Raw genomic sequence first — 24,806 nt, forward strand, 5'->3', positions numbered from 1 at the left:
TTTACTTTAACGTTTAAATAACACTAAATAAATATACTAGAATAGTTTATACTAACATAGCTTAGACTACACTTAGCGTGTAAAGAATTAGCTATATTATAGCTACTAGCTAAAAGGAAAATTCTTACGCATCTAGCTTAAGTATGTAATTAATAATTCTTTACTTTTTATTATTATCTAGCTTTTATAAGTTGGCTATAGAATTAGCTTATAAAAGTTATTTAGTATATTAGTTATTTATTTATTTTTTTAAAAAACTATATGTATAGCTTTAGTATATTACTAAAAAGTCTTATGCTTTATTTAAAAGCTTAAAGTATAAGTTATATCTAATATTTTTTAACATATTTAAGTAGTATTATTAGAAATGTATTAGTGTAAAAAGAGTAGTTTAATATCGTCTTAATAAAAGTAAGTAACTTAGGTGTGTAAGTAACTTGCTTATAGGATACGTTTAACTTCTACAAGTACTCCTCTAGCAATTAATGCAGTGCAGTTTCTCTTATCTCTATGCCTCTTTAAGCTTTACAATTACTATAGTAGCTTAAATACTTAAGATTTAGCCTCTTTAAATTACTTAGAGTGCTAAAAGTATTTACTTTTTATTCTTAGTATTGTCAGATATGCGCACCTACTGTCAATACAGGAGGAACGCTTGACGAAAGCTGCTACATAGTACGAGAAATAAGCTCGAACAGTATGTTGCTGCAAATTGCTGCATGTTGCAGCAAATTGCAGCATGTTGCAAGCTGGTCGCGCATAGGGCAAGTGCGCGAGGGACTCGGATCGGCAAAACAAAAAACCGAGCAACACGAGTAGAGCAGAAAAAGGATCGATAAATCAAGACAATCAATGATCATCCCATACATCATATCCAAACCCATCATTCATCTCAGGAAGCCTAGAAACAGTGCTTCAATCTGACAAGTATATTAAAGGTTAATTAGTAGATGCATTTCTAATTAACGTATAAGTTTCTAAAATCTTGTTAGAGAGACTGTTTACTTGTGTAGTCCGCTTGCTTATGAAGTACGTTGTTGTAAAATAATTACATAATATATTAACTGTAGTAGTCTTTGCTATTACTATACAAACTTGAAATTAGTAAACTTAGCGCTACATATTAGCTACTCTTAATTTAGCAACTAACTGGGACGTTTTGAATTCCGGCCTTATTAGATTCGCCTTCCTTAAATCTCCCCTGGAATGCCTAGTCTAGATTCTCGAACCTGTAACGGCGCAGGCGAGACAATGGATCTGAATGCGGTATGAATCCACTCAGAGGCATATGGGAGTGCGTGGGGACTTAATAACCTGGGAATATTATTGACACCTATAGGCCTCCTACAAAAGGATACTATAAAACTACTGAGCTAGCTAAGGGGAGAGTTGCAACTAAATACTTGGGGGAATAGGGGTAACAGCAGGAGCAGGGCCGAGTCAGGGTCGGGGCCGATACGGGGACTCTTCGGATAGGTTCCGGGCAACCCAAGATGGAACGATTCATGAGAATCCGTACAGAACCCCCCACTACGCTCAAGCAAGAACCTGTGTCTGTCAAACACTAGCAAGAGCGAGTGAAGAATCTTTTATAATCAACGCGGCATCGTGAGCGGCCCTGAGCGATATCAGTTGATTAAAGAGGCGCCTCTACATTTCGAGGGCCTGAACGGTGAGGGAAGGGCGGTATTTGGTAGTATTGTAATTACTGTCGCACGTGTCTCACGCGATATCATACCCATGTACTGCACTATTCACTCATTAGGCATAGCTCCTATCTCGTACAGTATATAGTCAGCTCAGAGCTCTATCAAGCTCCTCAGACCTTACAATACACTCATTCCACCTTGTTTGGATCTCGCTCCCATACATGACCACCTTAACGTGGTTCTAAACCTGGTTTATATCTAACCGCGGTTTTGTGGTATTAAGTCTAAACTAGGTTAGTCTATTAGCTTAATATAGTTTAACTGCAAAACGCATTAATAGCTTAGCAGATCTACATGTTAGATGCAGAGATACAGCTCTTAATGCCTATAGGTAACAACAAACTAGGAAACGCCTCTTTCTTGTATTACAGGCAGACTATTATACTTTAGGCAGCAGTTACTACTAATTAGTTATTACATCTATAGATTTAATCTATTTATATAGCTATTAAAACCTTAATGCAGAATATAAGTTACTTTAAGCACTTTTTTTAGAACATAATTTAACACTATAGCTTTTAAAACCTTTGCTTTTATTTATTTTAGCTATTTAGTTATCTAAAATTGTTATACATCTTAATCCTACACCTCTCTAAATGTCGCCTATACTGTTCTTAGAGTTAGAGATATCTAATTTTGCAACTGTAAACTGTAAAATAAAGCCTGTTAACTTCTATTAGGTTATCCTTACCTATAAACTAAAAAAAGGCCTAGCTCTACTATAACTAGGTTGTAAATAATAAAGCAAAGAAAAAAAGCTATATATCTGTAAGATATATTCTAGCTAGAAAAAGACACATCTTAGTAACACTATTACCTATGTTAAGGTAAAGCATTTAGTGTTATTAATGTCCTTAGAGACTTATTTTTATGTAAGCACTTAGCAGTCTATTTTGTCTATCTATACTTTTATTACTATAATAGACACTTTATAGAGTAGTTTTAACTAATAAGCCTATTATAAGGCTTTAATAAAACTACTTACTTATTATAAAGTGCCTTTTTTAGCTATTAAATAAGAGGAACTAGAGTAACTTTACTTTACTTATAACTCTGCTATTAAGGATAAGCTAATTACTGTGTAAACTATAGTTATATAATACATTATAGTAAACTATAAGCTTTATTAAAAGCAGCTGTCTACTAGCATAATAACTGCTATAAGCCCTATTTACATCTCCTTAGACCTCTAAACATTACTGCATTATTACTTAATACTTATAGTTTACGCATAATAAGTTAATTAAGACTATTAGCTTTAAAAGGCACTTCTAGGGCTTCTAGAGCTACATAATAGCTACTCTAGAAAGTAGTAAGCAGTTTTTATTATAAATACTCTTAGAAAATATAATATTACATTCTAGATTAGCTATTATATAGATAATAATATAATGTTAAATAATACCTATTTAAAAGCTTTATTAAAGTAATTAAAGTGTAAATATAACATTAGTTATAAGTTTAATTAAGCACTTATTAAGCTAATTATCTAAGTAGATTAACTTTAATACAAAGCATTATTAAGTTTATTATATTACTTATATTATTAATTTTTCTTTTTAAGCTTTTCTTCTTGCGTCTTTTTAAAAGGCTTTTATTGCTGCTTTTAAAACTACTTTTAGTGTTACTAAAGAAGCCCTTCTTACGCAGTTTTTAAGTGTTCTTACCTTTTATTATAAACAAACTAAAGTAGAGCGCTCTTATATAAAAGAATAAAGTAAATAATAAAAGTAGTAAAGTAGTAATGTAAGTATTATTTTAGTTAAAGACTTTAATAGCGTTAAAAACATCTCTATATTACATAAGCTTTATAATCTTATAGTTTAGCTCTAAAGTTCTATAATCTACTAGGGTCTTTAGAACAGAGCTATTAGTCTATGTTTTAAAATTAATAATTAGATATAATAGTCTTTTTAGTATTAAGTTATTACATAAGCCTTAAAGAAAATAGATAAGATTAAAAGCTTTATAACTAACTATAAAAACATTCTAGGCAATAATTAGCTTTAAGCTAATAATTAAGATATTCTTAAAAAAGCTACTTACTTTTTAGAGCTATTTGCATTAGCAACTCTATATATAAAGAAGAATAAGTTATTAATTATATAATTACTTAAGCTTATAAATCTCTTATTAACATAGTATAAGAAAAAAAAGGTTAGTATCTAGTTCTTTTTAATAAAGCTAAGTACTTATGTTTAGTAGAACTACTACTTCTTACTTAAGAACTATAATAAACGCATAATTTAAGCTATTAACATAGGCTAGTACATACTTAACAAATACTATAACAAAACAGAAGAGACACTTATATATGCTGCTGTAATACTACTTAATCTGTGTAAGCAAGCTGCCTACCTATACTAGAACTAGCTAGAAGAGTAGGTAAAGCTAGCTATTAAACTTACTAATATAATTTAGGTAAATAATTTTAAGCTTAATAGTAAACTAGGCTCTTCTCTAGCTCTAGATAACATACCTAGTATATTAACTAGACAGCTAGATAAGCCTATAAACGTCTTTATATTATTAAAGTAAAAGATAAAAGTAAAGACTATTAGTTTATAGCTAAATAATAACTTTAAAAGCTTTATTAATAGCCTAGCTATTAATTTAAAAAATAGAGTTACTTTTTTTAAGTAGTAGTGTTAATTTAAGTAGTGTTATAGCTATCTAAAGCTTAGCTATATAGCTATAGCTATTCTCTCTATCCCTGTAGAATTATTAGAGCTAGAACAGACCTTCTCTAGGGCCTAAAGGACCTGTTTATAGAACAGATTATAGTTATAATGCACTACTATTAAGATAATTAAGTGTATTAGTAATTAGATATAATAGAGGCACATTAAGCTAGTCTAAGACAGCAGAATAGGTCTACTAATTAATCTAAAGCTTTAAGAAACTCTCCTTAGTGTTGTAGATAAGAAAGCAGGTAGAATAGATTAGTATTAAAGTAAGTAACTACACTAACACGCTTAAATTAATGTATATTTACTTAACGCAGTTTTTAACGCAGTTTTTAACGCAGTTTAACACTATAATTAACATAGTATAGTTTAAACAATACTAATATGGTATGGTTTAGAGTGATTCTTAATGTGGTTCAACCATGATAGTCATGTATGCTCGCTCCCTTGTCGAGTCGTTTGCCACATGTCCCCTCCTCAGCTTATGCAAGAATTACAGCAACATATATCTTAAGGAAGACACGATTAGAAACAAGATAAACTCTATAAGCAGATAGCTGATAAATTATAATTGCGACGTCTAAGCATCGTCGCGTTCAGATCAAAACGCGTTCTGCTAGGGCCGTGGCGACAACGAAACATTAGAACGTTATAATGAGAGCGGTATCTAACCTAGGGATGATAACTCTATGAAGAGGTCGGGCCCTCATGCTAACAAAGGACCGCAGAGAATTTCAAAAGGCCCGCAGTGGTGCCTGCCGACGAGAGTCATCTACCCCGTCTACACAATAAACAAGGCCCCGGACTTCAAAGGCAAGCAGCAAGCCGTCGCAAGATTCTGAAGGACCTCTAGCCGGACACTCTCAATGTCAAAGAAGGCATAGGACTGCTATTGGTAAGGCAGAGAGACTTAAGCAACTAGTGGCTGTGGAATTGGCAACCTCCTCTCAAGCTAGGATTGTTCGAAAGCGCCGCCGTCTCCGCACTGGGTGTGATCACATCTGCTACCATCAGCGCCGCAATCACCACAACGCAAAATTAGCCAACCGGGTAACGAAAACCGTTTACACAAAGCCCCCCCTACCTCCTTGGCTTTATGAGATGTTTCATATAATGAGCGTCGGACTCTGTACTCACTGAGTATCTACTCGCACCTTGACATCACTCAAGTCTCAGCCTTAGTTTTACATCCACAACTAGATCTTTAGCTCTCTGCCCCCCACTACTCTATCGCATTAGCATCACTTTATAGCGCTTAGCATTTGCTCTTTTATCAATCAATTCAGTTCCTCACGATCTATGTGTGCCCCTAAGCTTTACAGAAACATTTAATAAGATCTAGAACCTTGTTAGCAACCAAAAAGGTCCGCTACCAGGGACCTTCTCATTTGACAGAGGGATTCTCGAAGCAAAGCAGAGCTGAGGTGACAGCTACAACATTCGTTAGAAGTGAAGTGAAGTGATCTGGGGCAGAAGATTGCAGTGGTGGAGAGGGAAAAGGAGGAAGCTGCAGCAGGAATTAGAAGAAGTAGGTTTGTGCGAAATCTTGAGGGCTACGTGAATTTTATGCTAACCGATGGTTGATGGGATTGGGATACTGAACTGCTAAATCGTGCGAAGTCTCGCGTGGCGAGATCGCGATGCTCCTGACATCAGGTGTCATACAATGCATTCTCCTGCTATGGTATATTCAATGGGTTGAGGCGTCGTGTATTAAGCACATCCGCACCTTTGATAGTAGAGCGTTAATGCCCCGCGTGGAAGGAAGCCATAGAGATACCGCACATGCCGCCTGCCGATTTTTCGGATATTGTCTGGGTACCTAGCAGCCATACAGTGCGTTCCCAGCAACGTAATAGCAATTATAATGCAGCTCTGCAGCGCTTCAAAGCTAGAGAAGCCTGACAGCTATCATAAGACCAAAAATCAGGACATTTGAACATGTGGCGGCGTAGATAATGCCCATAGAGGGTGGGCAGTGGACATGGGTGGATACTGGAAGTCGATGAGCGCACGGTCCCCCGCCAGCGAAAATCTCGGTAAGCGGCTGAATCAGCCATACAAATGTCGCCGTAGATATACTACTGATCGATAAGCCCGCCACGGATAAATACCCCGCGTGCCCAGAAATGTCAACATGAAACGCAATTTGACTACTCCAATTCAGGCAAGCGCCTACTTAATATGTCAACCCGTAAATTGCTCGGCCTGCATCATTGACAGTACATTTCAGAAGCTGCGTACTCAAACGTCCTGCCGTCGTTGATTGTCAAATCTCGTCTTTTTTTTTCTCCCAATTCCCGACTCCAATCCACTTGTGCGCCTCCAAATATGGCTCCCACTTTCATGAGGATGTGCACGCTCGGTTTAGCTAGCGTTTCTTCGATTCTAGCAGCGTCGTCGTGCCCAGGACTTACGGTAAGCCACGACGGGGAGCCTGTTGGGGAATTTAAGAATGTGAGCGGAAGTGAGTCTAGCGCAATTGATTGCAGCGAAGTAGGGACTCACCGCATACAGTTCAAGTATACCATTCGTATGCCAAGGGCAACCCCAATAACAGCAATGCGATTCTCTATGTAACGGATATCTATGGCGTTCCGCTTCTGCAGAACAAACTGTAAGCCTCTCTGCAGCGGAAACCTAACCGTAAGATGTAAGAAATTCTAAAGATCTCCACAGACTCGCCGATTCCATAGCCCGCGCAAACTACAATGTAATCATGCCAGACTTATTCAATGGTGATGCGGTTCCGGTGACCTCTTCCGAAGGTCCGGCACTCAACCTTACGGACTGGCGTGCGCGACATCCCACTGCTGAGATCGACCGCATCATCGGCGAGATAATCGCGTATATGCGCAATAGCCTCGGTGTGAAGAGGATCGGAGCTGTTGGGTACTGCTTCGGGGGGAAGTATGTACCGAGATTCCTTTCCGAAGGGAAAGGAATCGATGTTGGATTCATCGCGCACCCGAGTAGTCTCGAGGCAGCGGAGATTCAGGGCATAGCTGGGCCGATAAGTATTGCTGCTGGAGGTCAGTTTTCTAAATTTGCAGCAACTCTCTGCGAGATGTCGTTTGCTAACAGGGCGAGAGCAGAGTTGGACAGCGCGTTCAATGCAACAGGCCGCCGCAAAGCCGAAGATATCCTTACGAGTAAGAACTCAACGTACGAGGCCAATTTGTATTCCGGCGCACCTCACGGTTTTGGCGTGCGGGTAGATCTGAACAACAAGCGGCAGAAGTATGCAAAGGAAGCATCCTTCTTTCAAGCAATCACTTGGTTTAACACATGGCTTTGACGACGCGGGAAACTGTCAATATAAAATGAATTCAGAAGGTAAGGGACAAGGAACACTGTATTGAATGGGGATTGATTAAGAATTATTCCGTAAGCATGACGGAAGATAGTGATATTCTCCAATCAGTCTTCTCGAACTATCCCACGTTACTTGCAATCACGGGACCAATAACAACTCTGGTCTTACGTTAAATAACCTTTGAAATTGTTATAGGTCTGGCGAGGGTGCAGTTTCAGCCTCCCATATGAGGGCGTTTCTTGTAGCTGGAAGAGCTAGCTATGAAAGATACCAACAGCCGCCTGGTGTGTAGAAAGAATACGCCCGTCATACGGCCGCGATCCTCGGGAGGAAGCCGTCATCGAGTGCCTATCCATGAGTTCTGTCTACCTAGAGATCTGTTCGTAGGTAGGGTCATGAAATCTACAATCGCGAGTACTTCTGAGTTTTCCCGATGTAAGGTGCAACCCTCATCAGACTCGAAAAATAAGTAGGTTGAGAGGCCTTGCACAGTCTAGGGAGGTGTCCCTAATATACTTAGATGTGATCTTTCTTTTATATAGATACATAGGATCCATAGCATACTGGGTAGTTCTACATTATCGTACGTTTACTCACTTTACGGCGCTAACAAAACCGCCCGTCTCGGAAAATACGCTTATAAAGATTCTTCATCATCGTATTGGCTCCGATCCTTGGAATATTGGAAAGAGATGACTGAGTAGCCCTATGTAAAATGGAATTGAGAGTACGTCCATAATTTCGTGCAAAATTGAACTCAGTAACAGGGAACGTCTAGGAAGAGCAATCATGCAACGGTAACTCATAGATGTCTAGATATGAAGCACTAGGGTATCGTTGCTGCGCCTTTACTCAGGTACTGCACATGAACAAGGATTGCCAGTTGCATTCCAAAACATCCAGCAAATTGCATTGAGTGGGCGACTAGAGTTAGAGGGAGAAATATATAAGGAACCTGGCACGGACTACAACCGAAAGGGGAGGCAAAGGGAGGTGCTGCTCAGAAGGAGGACCGAGGTCGGTGAAAGAAATCATGCGTATACACTTTTTGCGAAAAGTGGGTATAACCCAAACTCTGAAACCAACTGACAATGCCAAGCGGATGGATCTTTGCGGCCTACTCTGCCAATTCTGCGTCTAGGACTTCACCGACCAGAGGAACTAAATTTTGGTTATTATTTTCCTTATTATACTGGGCTATCGAGAGAACTATACAAGTCCCCTCCACACATGAGCCCTTGGGTATTGGGAAAAAGGACACTAAAGTGCGGTTGCGGTTGATGTTCTACGCAGAGATGTCAACAATCAAGTCAATCAAGTTGGGGTGAATTGCTTGTTTAATTGACGGATCTGGCGTCTTTTGTTTAACTTAATTAACTTAATAGGCAAAATAAGGCTTAACTTGTTAACTTAATTAACTTAATTAATAGGTGTACTGTACAAAACTGGTTCCTGTAGTACAACAACGGCGTACGGCGTATGGCGTAGTGAATTAAGTGTTGTAGATCTTGTAGATTGTCTCCAGCTCTTTAGGAGAGATAGTCTCACTACGTGGACTTTGTAATCCTGTTGTAGGCTTTAAGCTAAGGCGCTTCTAGCTACAGAGACTCTAAAGGGCAGAGAGGAGGTCTGCTTTTATGCAGAGACGTCTTATCTCTAATAGATTACTAAGCTCTAAGAACATCCTCTTACAATTAGTAGCTGCTGCAGGGATGCTTAGGATTGTAAGGGTGAAGCGCGATAAGATAGGGTAGTTGTTAGCCTTCCTTATCTAATAGATAATTAGGTTGCGCGTAAACAGAGAGTCTTTAGGCATAAGTAGCTTAATTATCTAGCGCTTAAACTTGTTATAATAATAGGCTAGACAGGTGTTGTTACTTTGTAGGGCAGCTCTTATAAACTCTAACTAGCTTAAGGCTGGCCTAGTACATGCCTTCTTTAGCAGAGGCTCTAGAGTACTAACAGGAGAGGCGGCATCTTTAAACTCTAACTATAAGTGTTAAAAGCTAACGTAGCAATTGTCTAGCTAGCCTTTATATGTGTAAGGCCCTTTATAAAGCTTCTTATTATAATTAAAAGGCACTGTCTAAACCTTATCTATGTAACCTTTTGTGCGTAGGTGGAGACAGTAAGTAGTGTAATACGCTGGGGTGTCCTTTAACTTGCGCAGATAATTAATAATCTTGCTATAAGCTATGTTACAGGTAGCTTAGACATAATTCTCTAGGGTGTTAATGTTGTTAAAGTTAACATTATTATACTAAATAAGCATCTTGTTAAGCGTTGTTGTAAGCTAATTAAGCGTAGAGAGGACCTTCTAGATAGCGCCTAACGTGCCAGCTACGCCCCTGCCCTCTATGCAGGTAGTAGCTTCTTTAAAGGGCTAAAAAATCTGTTAGTACTCTGTAATTATTACTTAGTTCTTAGTAGTAAGGCTGTCTTCTTTAATAAACTAACACTTCTTAAGATTAGGCAATTAGAAGCGTTAATAAGTGCTCTAGTAATAAAACTCTATAAGCTTGTAGTTAATATAATTATTAAGAGGCATGCAGAGCTTAAGTGCGCGTGTAAAGTAATTGTAATAGCTGTTTTACTTTGTCTTTACTAGCTTAACAATCTCTAGCGTCTTAACCTTGCAATTGCCCTCTAATTAAGCGTTGTGGGTTGTCTAGCACTGTTTAAAAAGCTGTTAAGCTTGTAGAGTGCAGATAGAGGCAATAACGTTAATTAAGACGCCTAGAGGGCTAGCGCGACGCTACTTGTTAAGGAACGCCTCCTCCTTGTTAAAATGCTCCTCTGTGTTATTAAACGCTTTACAATCTTTGCTAAAGATAATTTGCTAGGCAGTAAGGTTAATTATATAGTAGGCGCAGTGTAGGTGTTAATAGTAGGCGTTAAAGTTGTATTTAATAGCTAGGGCGTTAATTGCGGAGTTGTTATTTGTAGTGTTATTAAGGATAAAGTAACCTAAGTTGCAGGCAGAGATCTTAAAGCTCTTAAGTGTAGTGTTAACAATAGTAGCAATATTAACGCCTGCATGTTAGCCTATTAATAAGGGCAGGCCTAAGACGTAATTGTAAGGTGTACTGTTATAATTAAGATAGTAGACATAGATACCTGTTAACGCCTGTTTACCGCCTGTTAACGTCTAGTTATTAAAGGAGACATAGATTGCTAATCACGCGTTACAAAGATAATTAATAACAGCAGGCACGTACAACTTGTACTCCGCGATTATATAAGCTTGTAGTGTATTGTGGGACCTCTAGAGCTCTGCCTTAGCTAGCAGGTTAGCCTGCTTTAACATAGCTTAAAAAGCAGCGCCCTTAATTACTAAAAGCGCCTAGTTATTAGCTACTACTTAGTTAAGCACTAATTATAGGAAGCGTAAGCGTGAGAAGCTCTCTGTGATAAGGTTAGCAACGCCTTAAGATACCCTAAGGCCTTTATAGTAGATGTGGGCGAGCAGGGAGGACTGCTAGGAGGTGGGCGTTGTGACGCAGGAGGTGGATTTTTAGCTATTTTTATTAACGCTGTGGCTAGCCTTACGCTTAGCAAGATAGCGTGTAATTAACGTAGTTAATAGATCTGCTTAATAGAACCTGTTAGGGTGCTTATAACAGTAGTAATAGTAGTAGAGCTAGTACAGGCGCTGCTGCTTGCGGTGCCACAGGCAATAGCTGTACTGCTAAACCTAGCTCTTTTAACTGCGCTTTGCTGTACAAGCTAGCTTGTAATAATTAGGTAGACGCGTCTAATTAATGCTATTATACGCGTTGTTATTATCTTTATCTTAGTTAGTTGTAGAGGGGGTCCCTCCTACAAAGCTTTTGTTAACGTTAAGCTTTAACAGCGCGTTAGTAGCTATATTAGTGGCGCCCTTGTTAGGGGGGGTTTGTAAAGCTGCGCTTTTAAGCCGCTAGCTAAAGACGTGAGATAGGGCACTATTTATGCCCTCTAGACAATTAGGGGACGTTATATTAATAGAGAGGGGCGTTAGTAGGGTAAGAGAGTTAGTGTAAGTTAGTAGGTTAGATAGGCGGAAGTTAAGGAATCTTAGATATACAGCGCTAAGCCCTATTAGGCAACTATTATGACTTTTATCTCTGTTAACTCTAAATTGCCTTATCCTAGATTTACTACTCCCACCTCCCACGCACTAGAGGATCCTGTATCCTATAGTAAATCTCTAGGGATCTAGGGGATTTAAGTCTGTTAATTAAGTTAATTAAGTAGGCACAATTTGCTTAATTAACTTAGTAAATTTTGCCTAGCTAATTAACTTAATTAATAGCTGTTAATTAAGTTAATTAAGTTAAGTTATTAAGTTAACTTAATTGTTGCTAACTCTACTCTTTGCTTGGACAGGAGCTTGTAATTTCCTCCTTGGAAGGCCATATCCTAGCCCATGGAGTTTGAGAGTGAGCTCCTTTGTTACTAGGGAAGGTATATAAATGCTCTGACCAATCGCTTTCAGGGTTGTAAACCAAACATTACAAAGATAGGTAGGATTGAAGTTCCTTCGCGCTTTCCTGATCTATACTTAAAGCAGCTGTGACAACCTTGCACACCCTAAACTTTACATTTATCATGCTTATAGGGCTCAAATCATCTCACGCATAAACGAGTAGTGGAGCCTCTAAAAGAACGACGTATGGTATATCCCTGGCCCACCTCCCGAGACATAATTAATGCCAGCCCAGCCAGTATACCAGAAGCCTCATTCGCAATTTGCACCACCTACATTAAATCCAACCCCACTAGCAACAGCGGCTCCCTTAAAGTCTTTCTTCATCCACCCCCTAAAAAAATTACGCCCCTCAGCAAAAGTGTGTTTAATGAGGGTCAGCCATATTCCCTGCTCCCGGGGAACATTCAACATAAGAGCACGTTTGATACCGTTGGATTTTACTTGTAAGCGTGCTGACACAGGCTACTAGCTCTGTATTTAGACAAGTTCAGCGTCTAAGTCGCGCGATAACCTTCCTATTGCAATCTTCAGATTTTAGCATAAAAGGAAAGACATACATGCCTCTTTTCGTACAAACACATTCCAGCCGCTAGCGCCCATTTTCCAGCCTTATTTCTATTAGCGTTATACTCAGAAGCATTTTGTAATACATATGCCTGACTATATCGACAATGAACTGTTGAGCACAAGGCAGACTACCCAAGCTTTGTTTTAGCTGCACCTATTCTACAAGCGTGTACGACGTTGGCCTCTTCAATTACCCCGGTTGCTTGCCTGCTAAATTCTCTATTTCCCTTGTGTGCTTTACCCCTAACATTAGAATTCCTTTGATTCTTATTCTTAAAATTGTGGTCGCTGCTGTCTTTGTCCTCGTCTAGACCAGTAATATTATAATTAACACCTTACCGGGTGGACTGTACGTATAGGGTTTCCAGCAGCATAATCCGTAGTCACCGCTTCACGATATCGAAATTCGACTAGCGAGTGCATAAAGCCATTTATGGTACTTATACCAGCGACTCACGAATAACTGAAGTCTAACATCACGTGACTTGGTAGATAATTTGCCCTGCATCACCAAATATGTCGCGTACAGCAATTAAAAGTTTTTGAACTAACGATGATGTTATCTCACAGCAGCAGAAGACCGCTGCCATCAACTTCGTAGATTTCAGCAACTGGCAGAGAGTAACATCTGTTGGCCCACAGTCTACATGATCGCTAGATCTGTAACTATTCCTACATTGCTTGTCTTAGCTCCCGAGATTGCTGCATTTGCATTTCTGAAAATTTGCTACCGCAGTCCTGAATTACACACCCTGGTCGTCGCTCTGCTGCCTAAGGCACTGTTTGAACTCCCTAGCGTTGACATATAGTTCCAGATACCTTCTTTTACTAGTGTTCCGGAGTATTGTAGCTTGTTGTGACGATCTACTCCTACTCTATGTCCCGTTAGAAAATGGCGTTGATTATCGGCTTGATGAAGAGTTAGCGTTCCGGCATGTCTGGTTTGGTGTTCTAGAGCCATTCTAATGAAACTGGGTTGTCTGGCCGGAGAAATTATTCTATGTAAATTCTAAGACTGTGGCTAGTTCATTAAATATTAAATGATCCCCCGTTGCTATTTTCAATATCTCAGTAAATCCCCTCCCCCAATCCTCTGGAACATACGCTTAAAGTCCGAGAACCGAATGAGATACTTGTAATACAAGCATAGGAATGACTTACGCACATCGTCTCCAATCCCTTGTATCCCGGAGGGACTCGTAGACGCTAGTATGTAAGCATCCGTTTCCCTATCCACGTAGATGAATTGCTGAAAATAGAAACGTAAGATCTATTGCTAAGAAGTTTTCGGCTCCACAAGGTATGACTTACCCTACATGCCTACAAACTAGTCTGTATATTGTTCGATTTTATCACTTCCTCGCTATTCTCACTATTTCCTACAGCTTCCCTCACTACCTCTTTAGTGATATAGACATTTCCTCTCCTTACTTAAGGTCGTCGCTCAACGATATTTTTGGTGTCTTAAACAAGCAGATTAGCCTTCCTTTCTAGGAAGAAGTGGGCTAGTCCTAATTAGGAATAATTACGTAACAGCTCGCTTACGCGCACAGCTGCCACAATAAACAATCTAACCAACCCAGCTTCACATCTCCTCCTGCCACGCCCACTAACCCACCTAACTAGGGCAGTGCAACCTTACTAGCTAATCCTAAACTGCTAAGAACACTATAAGTACACATCTTACTTTATTTATACATTTTAAGTTAAAATTTAATTAGAATAGCCTTTAACACTCTCTACTTACTTCTAACATAATAGATTATGTCTAATAATGCTATAATAACACTAAATAATAACTAGTTATAACTTAATAATAAGCCTTTATTACTAAAAATTAATACTAAAGTTATTATTAATTTTTAAAGTAAAAGCCTAACTAAAGGCTAAAACCTTTTAGCTAAAAAAGCTAGTGCTAATAGTAATAGTAAGTTTTACTTTATATATGTTATAATTTAAAGCTAATTAAAAAAAATAAAAGCGCTAGATAATAATAAACCTACTTTATTAAATAACATATTATTAGAACTTACTTTTTTGCCTTTTATACTTAATACATCCTAACTAGAAGACACGCAGTTTTGCCTAAGTCTAATAGCATTATAGGTAGAACTAAACTAGACAGTGCCTGCCTACGCTTTTAGCTAGACTAGACTATACAGCTTATAGAGCAGCTAAGATTAAAGCTAGTAATAGTATAGTAAAAGTATAAGTAAATCTAAATTAATTTAGATTAATATAACTTAAAAAAAAATTAAACTAATAATATTTTTTTATAGCCTACTTTTACTTATATCTAACTTATATTTAGCTATAAAGAATATTAGTAGTAATTTGCCTGTTAGCTAAGTTATAGACTATATCTGCTACTGCAAGGTCTATATCTACAGGCCTAGGGTTAATATCTGCAGGCTTAGGGTCTGTACTAGAACACCTAGTAGCCTTAACATAAAGCACTTTTGTTTACTTTAGGTAGACTGTACCCTTTCTAGCAGCAGTTTATGCCACTATATTCCTAGTATAGACATTATAGATATAGCATAGGTTAGGCTTTACTTACTCTAACCCTAATTATTTTACTTTATTAGATAGATCTAGCTAAAGCTAGGTTAAAGCTAACTAAAAGTAAAAAAAAAAAAAAAAAATTATACTTTAGCTTAAACTTTTAAGTAGTAAATCTAAGTAGTTTAACTTTTTTATAAAAAATACTAATTTATATAAAATTATTAATTTAAAGCTGCTATATAAAAAAGTCTAGACTACTATAAAGATAATAAAACTCTCTAGGCGCCTAATAGACCCTAAGTTTATAAAAAATTTAAACATAAAAATTATAATAGCTTATTTAAAGTTAGTTAAAATGCAAATAAATTAAATTATTATAGTGTATATATAAGTTAATTTTTTTTAGAATAGCTTTAACTTAGTTTTAATTAAAGTTACACGCCCTAAAGCAGCTAAGGCACTAGTAGCCTTTATAGTAAGTTAGATCTTATAAGATTTTTACTAGAAATGCTTAAAAAAAATAGTAAGTTTATCTACTATGTATATGTCTTTAACTATTTTAGCTATAGTTATGCAAATTATTACTATAGTGTAAAAAGTAAAAGTTATAATTTTTAAAGTAAGTTATTCTCTTTCTAAATAAAATATACCTAGATACTAACATATATTAGTAGATTAAACTAAATTTATTAAATAAAATAAAGTTTATTAGCTAAAAAAGAAAAAAGTAATGCCTAAAAATATTACTACTTCTTTAAAAAGCATTCCTACTCTATAAAAGAGTCTAGCTATACTAACATCTACTCTAACACTAAAAGGGCCTAGATTAGCTTTAACTAAGGTAGATCTAAGCCTTTAAAAAGCTACTTTAGGTCTAATTTATAATAAACCTACTGTTTTTTATAATCTAGTTATAGCCTTTATAATTAACTTATTTAGTTACTAAGTTTTAAGGACTAGGGCCTAGCTTATATAGTAAAATATGTACATAGCTTTACTAATTATAATTAAGTTATTTTAAGAAGTAATCTTTATAGATAATAAATTACTATAGTCTTAGTTTAGTTAGGTCTAGAACTAGATTAAAGATATAATAAAACTTATAATAAATAAGTGCATAAAACTTAGTAAAGTAATATAGTCTTTATTATTCTAGTTTAACATAGTAGTAGATGTTAGCATAGCTTTTAATGCTAAAAAAGGCCTAGCTAATAGTAATAAAAAAAAAGTAAAAGGGCCTATATATAACACTAATATAGCTAAAAGTTAATTTAAAAAAGATAAAAACTTAGAAAATACTAATAATAAAAAGTTTATAGCTACTAATAATATAAAAGTTTTTACTAACACTTTTTTAAGTTTTAACCTTTTATTTATTAAAAAAGTTAAGACCTAATTAGCTATAAAATAATTTTATAATAAACACTTAATCTAGTTAAAGTTAGGTAATATTAAAAAAAAAAAAGTTAAGACTATAGTAAATAATCTAGGCTACACTAATATAACTATCCTTATAAAAGGCATGCTAAAGAAAAGGAAATTTTTTAAAAAGTGTAAGTATAAGCTTAATAATTATTAGTATCTTTTCTAGACTAATTAAAGTAGACTTTAAAAGCATTAAGTAAAGTTAGTAAGGTTACTTTTAGTTTACTAGGTTTAGATAGTTAGTTTATTTTCTAGATAGATGTAAGTTAGTGTAGTAGCAGTTTACTTTAGTACTATACTTACTAACGCTTTTTTTGCTAGAGTTAATAGATTAACTTTGTAATAATATACCTACTATATAAAGAACAGTGTTTATAATCTTATAATAAGTAGCTAATATAATTAGATTATAGGCTGCATATAACTATTTTTATAATAAATATAAAGTAAATTAGTAGCTATATATTATTAAGACTTTTAAAAAAATAATACTAAAGCTTAAGACTTTAAACACTTATAAACTTTCTTAACTTTTTAGGGTAAGTAGTATTTTTATTAATCTAATTAGTAAAATGTTTTTTTTACTTTTAATATTAATTATCTACTTTTTTTTTTAAACTAGACTAGTGCTAATAAGCCTAATCTATGCGCCTAATTACTTAATAATAGATCTACACTAATTAGAGATCTTATAACATGCTACTATTATAGTAGCTTATAAAAGAAAAAGAAGTAAGACTAAATATTAACTTTATTAAAAGTAAAAAAGTATTTTTATACTCTAGCTTATAATTTTCTAGTAATAACTAAAGATATTATGCTAATAAATAATATATAAAGTATTTAAGATTATAATAAATTTAGAGTATAATTAGAAAAGATTAAAAACTAGTTAAAATAACATACCTAATAAGTATTAAGCTAAACTTAATAAAAAAGTTTTTTAATATGTACTATTCTTTTAACCTTACACACTTATGCCTTAGCTAAAGAGTATGCTAGAAATAGAAGTTAAGCTTAGAATATAAGTTTTTTAGTTTAACTACTTTAGTATTATAAAATATAAGCCTTAGAAGCTTTATGTTATAGTTCTATATATAAAGTAGATAGAATTAGGTAGCATTTAGTAGATTACCTACTACCTAACTATAAACTAGTCTATCCTAGAGCAGCTACTTCTAGACAACAGTAGAGGGGAACCACATCTAGGACTAAAGCTGCCCTAGATAAGGCAGGTAGAAGCTACAGTAACAGCCCTACTAATGCTAATTTATTACACTTTTATTATTAATAAAAAGCTAGTCTAGGTTGTAGTTAAAGTTAAAAAAAAGAATATTATACTTAAGTAAAATAGTAAAAGAATAATAAAAGTTTTAGTTTTATAAGAAAATTAGCTTATATAATAAAGTAGCATAAAAGCAGCTTATATTAAAGTAAGTGTAGCTAATACTCTTCTTCTTTTGTCTAGTTAGACTATAATTAATGCAGGCAAAGTAGGTAGTTATAATATAATGCTAATTAAGCATTTTTTAAATAAATGTTTATTACTTAATACTTAGCATAACAGCTACAGGCCTAATAAGCTCTTTATGTATAAAAGAGTTAGAAGGTAAAATAGCTCTAGCAGATGTGTACATAAAAAGTAACATAGTAAGTAAATAAAAGGCAAAATAATAAAAAGTATAATATAGTAAGTAAGAAGTAAAGAGAAAGTATTATAGTAAATTAAAAAAAATTAAACTTAATTTAAAAGGGCTAAGGCTAGATCTATTATTACATAAAGCTAAAACTAGATTTTTAGAGGCACTGCCTAAAATAGAATAGCGCAGGACTAATATAATTATAATAAAAGCAGACATTACTAATAAGGCAAATATAGTAGTAGGGCAGAAATGTACATGCACTATATAGAGCAGTCTATAAAATAACTTTAAGATACATAATATTAACTACTTTACCTATTAAACTAGGCAGAATTAGAATAAAGATGCTAGATATAGTAGTAATATATAAAAAGGCTACATATAACTAGCTATAAGTAAAGATAGAATGTTATAAGTTAACACTAATAATCTTAAGCAACTAACCTTATAACTTATTAATAAACATAGTAAAACAGAGTTAAACTAGAATCTAATACTAAATAATTAAAAAAAGTAAGGTATTATTATTCTTAAATACTAACTTTACATATGTAATTATTTAAATTTCACTATTAAACTTACTGCTAAGTATTTTACTAATAAAGAAAAGTGCTATTTAGCTAACAGCAGTAACTATAAAATATATGCTATTACATAATCCTTGCCCTAGATTTAGATTATATAAGAGCATAATAAAAACACTAACCTTTAGTTATAAAGTAAATAAAGGGAAGCTAGGTGTCACAGTATCCTCCCCAGATCCCAGACATAACTGTATTAGACGCGTACTAGAGTATTATTAGTGCACGTCTAACACAAACACAACACAACATAGACATAAACTTAAGCATAAACTGCTTTAACACTAACTAAACCTAAAATAGGCTTAATTTATACTTAAAGCGCTTAGACTTTTAAGCTAAGTATTTAATTACTAATTTCCTTTTAAACTTTCCTGTTCCTTACACAACATCTTGTACCTACTATAATACCTTACATAGTAATTAAACTAGACCTCTGTAAAGCTTTATAACCTTACTTATGCATAATTATAACATTATGTTGTGTTAAAACCCTAGCTAAGAATAGCCTCTAAATTTAATCTAATAAGCTTAGTACTTACACAACTCTAAGCTATTAAAGTAAGCTAAAAAGCCTTCTAAGAAGCGCTTACTTTATAAAAAAGCTGCTATGTTGTAAGCTTTAAAGCTTTTTAAAAGAACTTTAAAGAACAGCTTTACATTATTAAGCAGTCTATTTCTGCTTTAACTCTTATTATAGTAGTAGGAACTAAGAACTTACTAGCCTTAAAGCTTACTTAGAAGTTTAGAGATAGCTTAACTTTCTTCTACCTAACACTGCCTATAACCTGTAACTTTTTTAACTTAGTAATAAAATCTAACTAACTCTCTAATCCCCTACTGTTTAATAGAAAACAGAAAGACCTACTTTCCTTCCTACACAAGCTTTAATATAAACTTAAAGAAAACATAGACTAATTCCTCTCTAAACACTCTTAGTTACTATATGCCTACTTTTAACTTAACTATAACATAACAGCCTTAATTAACTTACTAATAGATAAGAATATTATTAACCTAGATTAATTTATAGCGTTCCTGTAAGCAACTTATAGAGACTTAAATAAAAAGTTAATAGCCTTAAGTTGCCTAAACACTTTATAATAAGAAAAGAAAAGCTTTACTTTACACTTTACTAAGTTTTACTAACTTACATTTAATATAGGCCTAAATAAGATAGGTCTAATTACAGCCTTACATAACTCTCTCTTAACTAAACTGTAACGCGCTATAGTAGGAGAACCCCTCCTAAACAACCTTAACGCGTATGCAAACCTAATTACTACCTACAATAATAACATAAGGTTCCTCCCTGTACAAGCCCTAATACGCCCCTAAACTAGCGCAGTTGCAAATAAGGACCTTAATATAATAAAAATTAATTTAAATTATGCTTTAGTTAGTTCTAAAAAGCGTAAAAATTATAAGAAAAAAGGTTAATGCTTTAAGTGTAGTAAGTATAGTTATATCTTTTAAAACTACTCTATTCCCCTTTCTTAAGTCTACATAAGTAGTGCTGCTAGCACTTATTAAAGATCTTTACTATTTTAATCTTATTTCTATAAGGGCTTTAACTTATATTTAAGCTCTAATCCCTTTTACTACTCTTAACATAGCTGCAGCTATAGTAGTAAAAGCCTATAAAAAGGCTTGTCCTAGGGCTAAGTTGCCCTCTAGGACTAATTTAACACTAGATCTTTACTAACCTATAAGCTAAGTCCCTTACTAATAACTAAAAGTACTAAGTTAATATTCCTATATATTTATAATAAGGAACTATATTAGCTCTAATATAAGCTCTTATTAACTTAAGAGTAAACAGCATAAGTTACATTAACAAAAAACTAGCGCACAAACTAAATTTCTAATTAACACTGCTTACCTAAATAATTTACCTAACTAGATTTAATAGAAAACAACTTAAAAAAGGTTCTATTTTCTATACTATAACTATTATAATTACCTACTAACACTATAAGGAGTAGATTAAGCTCTATGTAATAAACATAAGATGTTATAACTTAATCCTAGAATAACTATAGCTATATTAGCATAAGGTTGCCTTTAATTACTAAAAGTAAGTTCTAAACTTTAACTCTTTTTAATGCTAAAATATATGCTTACACTTACACCTAAACAACACCTAAATAGCACTTAATATAGAAGGTCTCTAGACTTACTCTTTAATAACTTAAAAAAGAACTACTTAAGTAAGGCTAATAAGCTAAGCCTTTTACTAAAATAGGCTATGTAAAATAATTTAACAACTACCTAAACTTAAAGAAGAAAAAGCCTTTAAAGAACCTTTACTTACTTAATTTAAACATAAACTAGGACTTAAACAGCAGATAGACATCTGCTACATAAGACCTGCTCTATTTGTAACCCTAGCTTAACAACTAGATTATAAAATTTACGCAGTTATAATTTCTAATATAGACTAAGCTTTAGCTCTCTAAAAACACACTAACTTAAAGATAATAGTCTCTTAAGACTACTATAACTTATTACATGTCTTTTTCTAAGATAAGTCTAATAAGCTTTTAATATAATGTCTGTACAATTACTAGATAACTCTTAAGCCTAGTAAACAACCTAGTTATAGGCTACTATATAAGATGTTGCTAAATAAATTAAAAGTGCTCTAAAAATACCTTAATAAGAACCTAAAAAAAGAGTTTATTTAAGCTAGCTTCTTACTAGTAGTGTTACCTATACTATTTATAAAAAAACCTAAGAGTAGGCTTTAATTCTGTGTTAACTACTAAAGACTAAACACTATTACTATTAAAAACTAATACTTAATTCCCCTTTTACAAAAAACCCTAAGCTAACTAAGTAAAGTAAAGTATTTTATAAAGTTAGATATTATTACTGCTTTTAATAAGCTAAGAATAGTAAAGGGTAATAAGTAGCTAACAGTGTTTTAAACTTAATATAGACTATTTAAGTACCTAGTAATGCCCTTTAGCTTAGCTAATGCGCCTAGTACTTTTTAACATTTTGTAAATAACTTACTCTAACCCTACCTAGATGTGTTCTGCACTATGTATATTAATAATATTCTAATCTACAGCAATAGCCTTTTAGAGCACAAACAGCATGTACGCCTAGTGCTAAAGGCTATAGAAGAAGCAGGTCTACAACTTAACATAAACAAATGCAAGTTCTACTAATTAAAGGTTATATATTTAAAATATGTAATCTCTATAGATAGCATCTAAATAGACCCTATTAAGGTTTAGACTGTGCTAGATTAGCAATACTTAAAAGACATAAAGGATATTTAAGCCTTTATAAGATTTGCTAATTTCTACTAATAATTTATTAATAACTTTTTATAGTAAGTAAGCTTTATAATTACACTTACTAAAAAAAAAATCTAATTTAACTTTAACTTAAATTACTAATAGTCCTTTAACTAGCTAAAGAAAGCCTTTACTAAAGCTCTAATACTCTACTACTTTAACTCTAAACTACTAATACTTATAGAAGCTAATGCCTTAGACTACATAGTAGTAGGAGTTCTCTCCTAGACTAAGCTAGACAGGACTATTAGGCCTATTGCATATTTCTTAAAAAAAATAAGTTCTGCAGAAGGTAATTATAAGATCTACAACAAAGAACTGCTTACTATAGTACGCTACTTTAAATAATAGCAACCTAAACTAGAAGGTGCAGCGCATCTAATACAGGTCCTATCTAACTATAAGAACTTATAGTACTTTGCAACTATAAAATAACTTAGCTACTAACAAGCTTGTTAGTTTAAATACCTATTTTATTTTAATTTTAAGATTACTTATTATCCTAGTTAAAATAAAAAGAAACTAAATGCCCTTATAAAGCAATCCTAAAACATCCCTGCTTAGAAAAAAGTGTAAAAGGCTTAACACTAAACTTTACTTTAACTTAAGCTGTTTTTAAACCTTAACTTAAATAAAATAAATTAGATAATTAATTAAATTATTACTAATAAGTATTTAAATAATAAATTTATCTAAGAAACCTTAGACCTACTCTAAAACAGCGCTAGTTAGTTAAAGAAGGTAACACTAGCTAACTACAAAAACTAAAATAGTAAGCTATATTACTATAACTAACTTATAATCCCTAATTCTAACAAACTAAGAATTAAACTACTCTAAATTATACACAACTTACCTGTTAAAGAACACCTAGGTAGAGGAAAGACTCTTAACCTACTGCAGAGAGAGTACTACTAGCCCCGCATGTTCTATACTGTACGCTAATACATATTATGTTGCTATACTTACTGTAAAGTAAAGGCCTCTTAAAAAAAGTATAATAGCCTACTTAAACTACTTCTAATCTCTAAACAAGCTTAAAAAGATATATTAATTAATTTTATTATAAACCTACCTCTATCTAAAGAGTATATAAATATTATAGTAGTTATTAATTACTTAACTAAGTATTAACACTTAATACTATATTTCTCTATAACTGCCTCTAATATAGCCTAGTTATTCTACTAATACATATAAGTTTACTATAGCCTGCCTAACATAATTATATTAGACAGAGGTACATAGTTTGTCTTAGCCTTCTAGGACAAACTCTGTAAATAGCTCTAAATTGTCCCCTATCTATCTACAGCTTTTTACCTAGAGACTAACAGCTAGACTAAGAACGTAAACGCTGTAATAGAATAAGTCCTACAAGTGTACACAAACTACTAGTAGAATAACTAGGTAAAATAGTTAACTACAGCATAGTTTAAAGCTAATAACATAACATCTAAATTAACATAAGTATCCCTATTCTTAGCAAACTATAGATACTACCTTTAAATAAGATTTAAACTACTTTTAAATACCCCCTAACTAACTTATTAATCTATATAAGTAATAAATATAAACAGACTTATTAATAAAATTTAAAATATATTTAAATATGTTTATAAAAAGCTTACATAGGCTTAAGCTCTTTAATAAAAGTACATAAACTAATCCTAAACCTCTGCCCCTGCGTATGCAGCTAGTAAGAAGGTCTAGCTAAACACTAGAAATATCTAAACAAACTAATAATTAAAAAAACTTAATTAAAAGAACTTTAGCCTCTTTACAGTAGCTTATATAGTCTTATTACACACTTACTAATTAATCCTACCTAACAGCATAAAGATACACCCTGTGTTCTACGTATTATTGCTGCGCTAAGCAGCCTCTAAATCTAACTATCTACCTAGATAGCTAAACCTACTACTTAAACTTATTATTATAAACAATAAACTAGAATATGTTATAAAAGACGTTAAATAAATCTAGTTTAATAAGAAAAAATGTATCTATAAATACTTTATAAAATAGACTAGATACAACAAACTATTATAAAAACCTGTAAAAGCCTTATAAAAGAACTCTGCAGTAACCTAATTCTATGCTTAATACCTATCTAAACTAAACCTATACCCTAACAAAGACAACCTAATGCTAGAACTACTAATATAAAGGATTCCCTTCCTAATAAGGGGGGGGGTACTGTTATAGTATCCTCCCTAGATCCTAGACATAACTATATTAGACGCGTACTAGAGTATTATTAGTGCACGTCTAACACAAACATAACATAACATAGACATAAACTTAAGCATAAACTGCCTTAACACTAACTAAACCTAGAACAGGCTTAATTTATACCTAAAGTGCTTAGACTTTTAAGCTAAGTATTTAATTACTAATTTCTTTCTAAACCTTTCTGTTCCTTACACAACGTCTTGTACCTACTATAATACCTCACGTAGTAATTAAACTAGACCTCCGTGAAGCTCTATAACCTTACTCGTGCACAATCGTGACACTAGGCAAATTAAAGCTTTAAAGTAGGTCCTTTAGTAGTTAATTAATTTTATTTAAAAAAGATTAGTAGACTTTATTAG

At 33.7% G+C, this 24,806-nt stretch overlaps 4 protein-coding genes across 4 annotated transcripts; 2 read left to right on the forward strand and 2 right to left on the reverse strand.

The window, feature by feature from the left end:
- Positions 1-1,206: 1,206 nt before the first annotated feature.
- BDR25DRAFT_357588 (uncharacterized protein) lies at positions 1,207-1,894 on the forward strand (the record flags this gene model as incomplete). The annotated part of the gene is made up of 4 exons (XM_033695823.1): positions 1,207-1,266; positions 1,425-1,552; positions 1,614-1,781; positions 1,816-1,894. 4 exons carry the CDS (start codon positions 1,207-1,209, stop codon positions 1,892-1,894), a joined length of 435 nt encoding a protein of 144 aa, XP_033545135.1.
- A 4,854-nt stretch (positions 1,895-6,748) lies between these two features.
- Positions 6,749-7,698, forward strand: BDR25DRAFT_290449 (alpha/beta-hydrolase; the record flags this gene model as incomplete). The annotated part of the gene is made up of 4 exons (XM_033688518.1): positions 6,749-6,863; positions 6,914-7,013; positions 7,076-7,428; positions 7,492-7,698. 4 exons carry the CDS (start codon positions 6,749-6,751, stop codon positions 7,692-7,694), a joined length of 771 nt encoding a protein of 256 aa, XP_033545136.1. The 3' UTR covers positions 7,695-7,698.
- A 1,623-nt stretch (positions 7,699-9,321) lies between these two features.
- BDR25DRAFT_231964 (uncharacterized protein) lies at positions 9,322-9,474 on the reverse strand (the record flags this gene model as incomplete). Its single annotated transcript, XM_033685398.1, has 1 exon — positions 9,322-9,474. A coding segment is annotated over one exon (153 nt), but the record flags the coding sequence as incomplete, so codon positions are not given.
- A 1,119-nt stretch (positions 9,475-10,593) lies between these two features.
- Positions 10,594-10,752, reverse strand: BDR25DRAFT_231837 (uncharacterized protein; the record flags this gene model as incomplete). The annotated part of the gene is made up of 1 exon (XM_033685396.1): positions 10,594-10,752. A coding segment is annotated over one exon (159 nt), but the record flags the coding sequence as incomplete, so codon positions are not given.
- Between the last annotated feature and the right edge of the window lie 14,054 nt (positions 10,753-24,806).

Source organism: Lindgomyces ingoldianus, assembly GCF_010093535.1.
Source record: "Lindgomyces ingoldianus strain ATCC 200398 unplaced genomic scaffold BDR25scaffold_25, whole genome shotgun sequence".
Classification (NCBI taxonomy): Eukaryota; Fungi; Ascomycota; class Dothideomycetes; order Pleosporales; family Lindgomycetaceae; genus Lindgomyces; species Lindgomyces ingoldianus.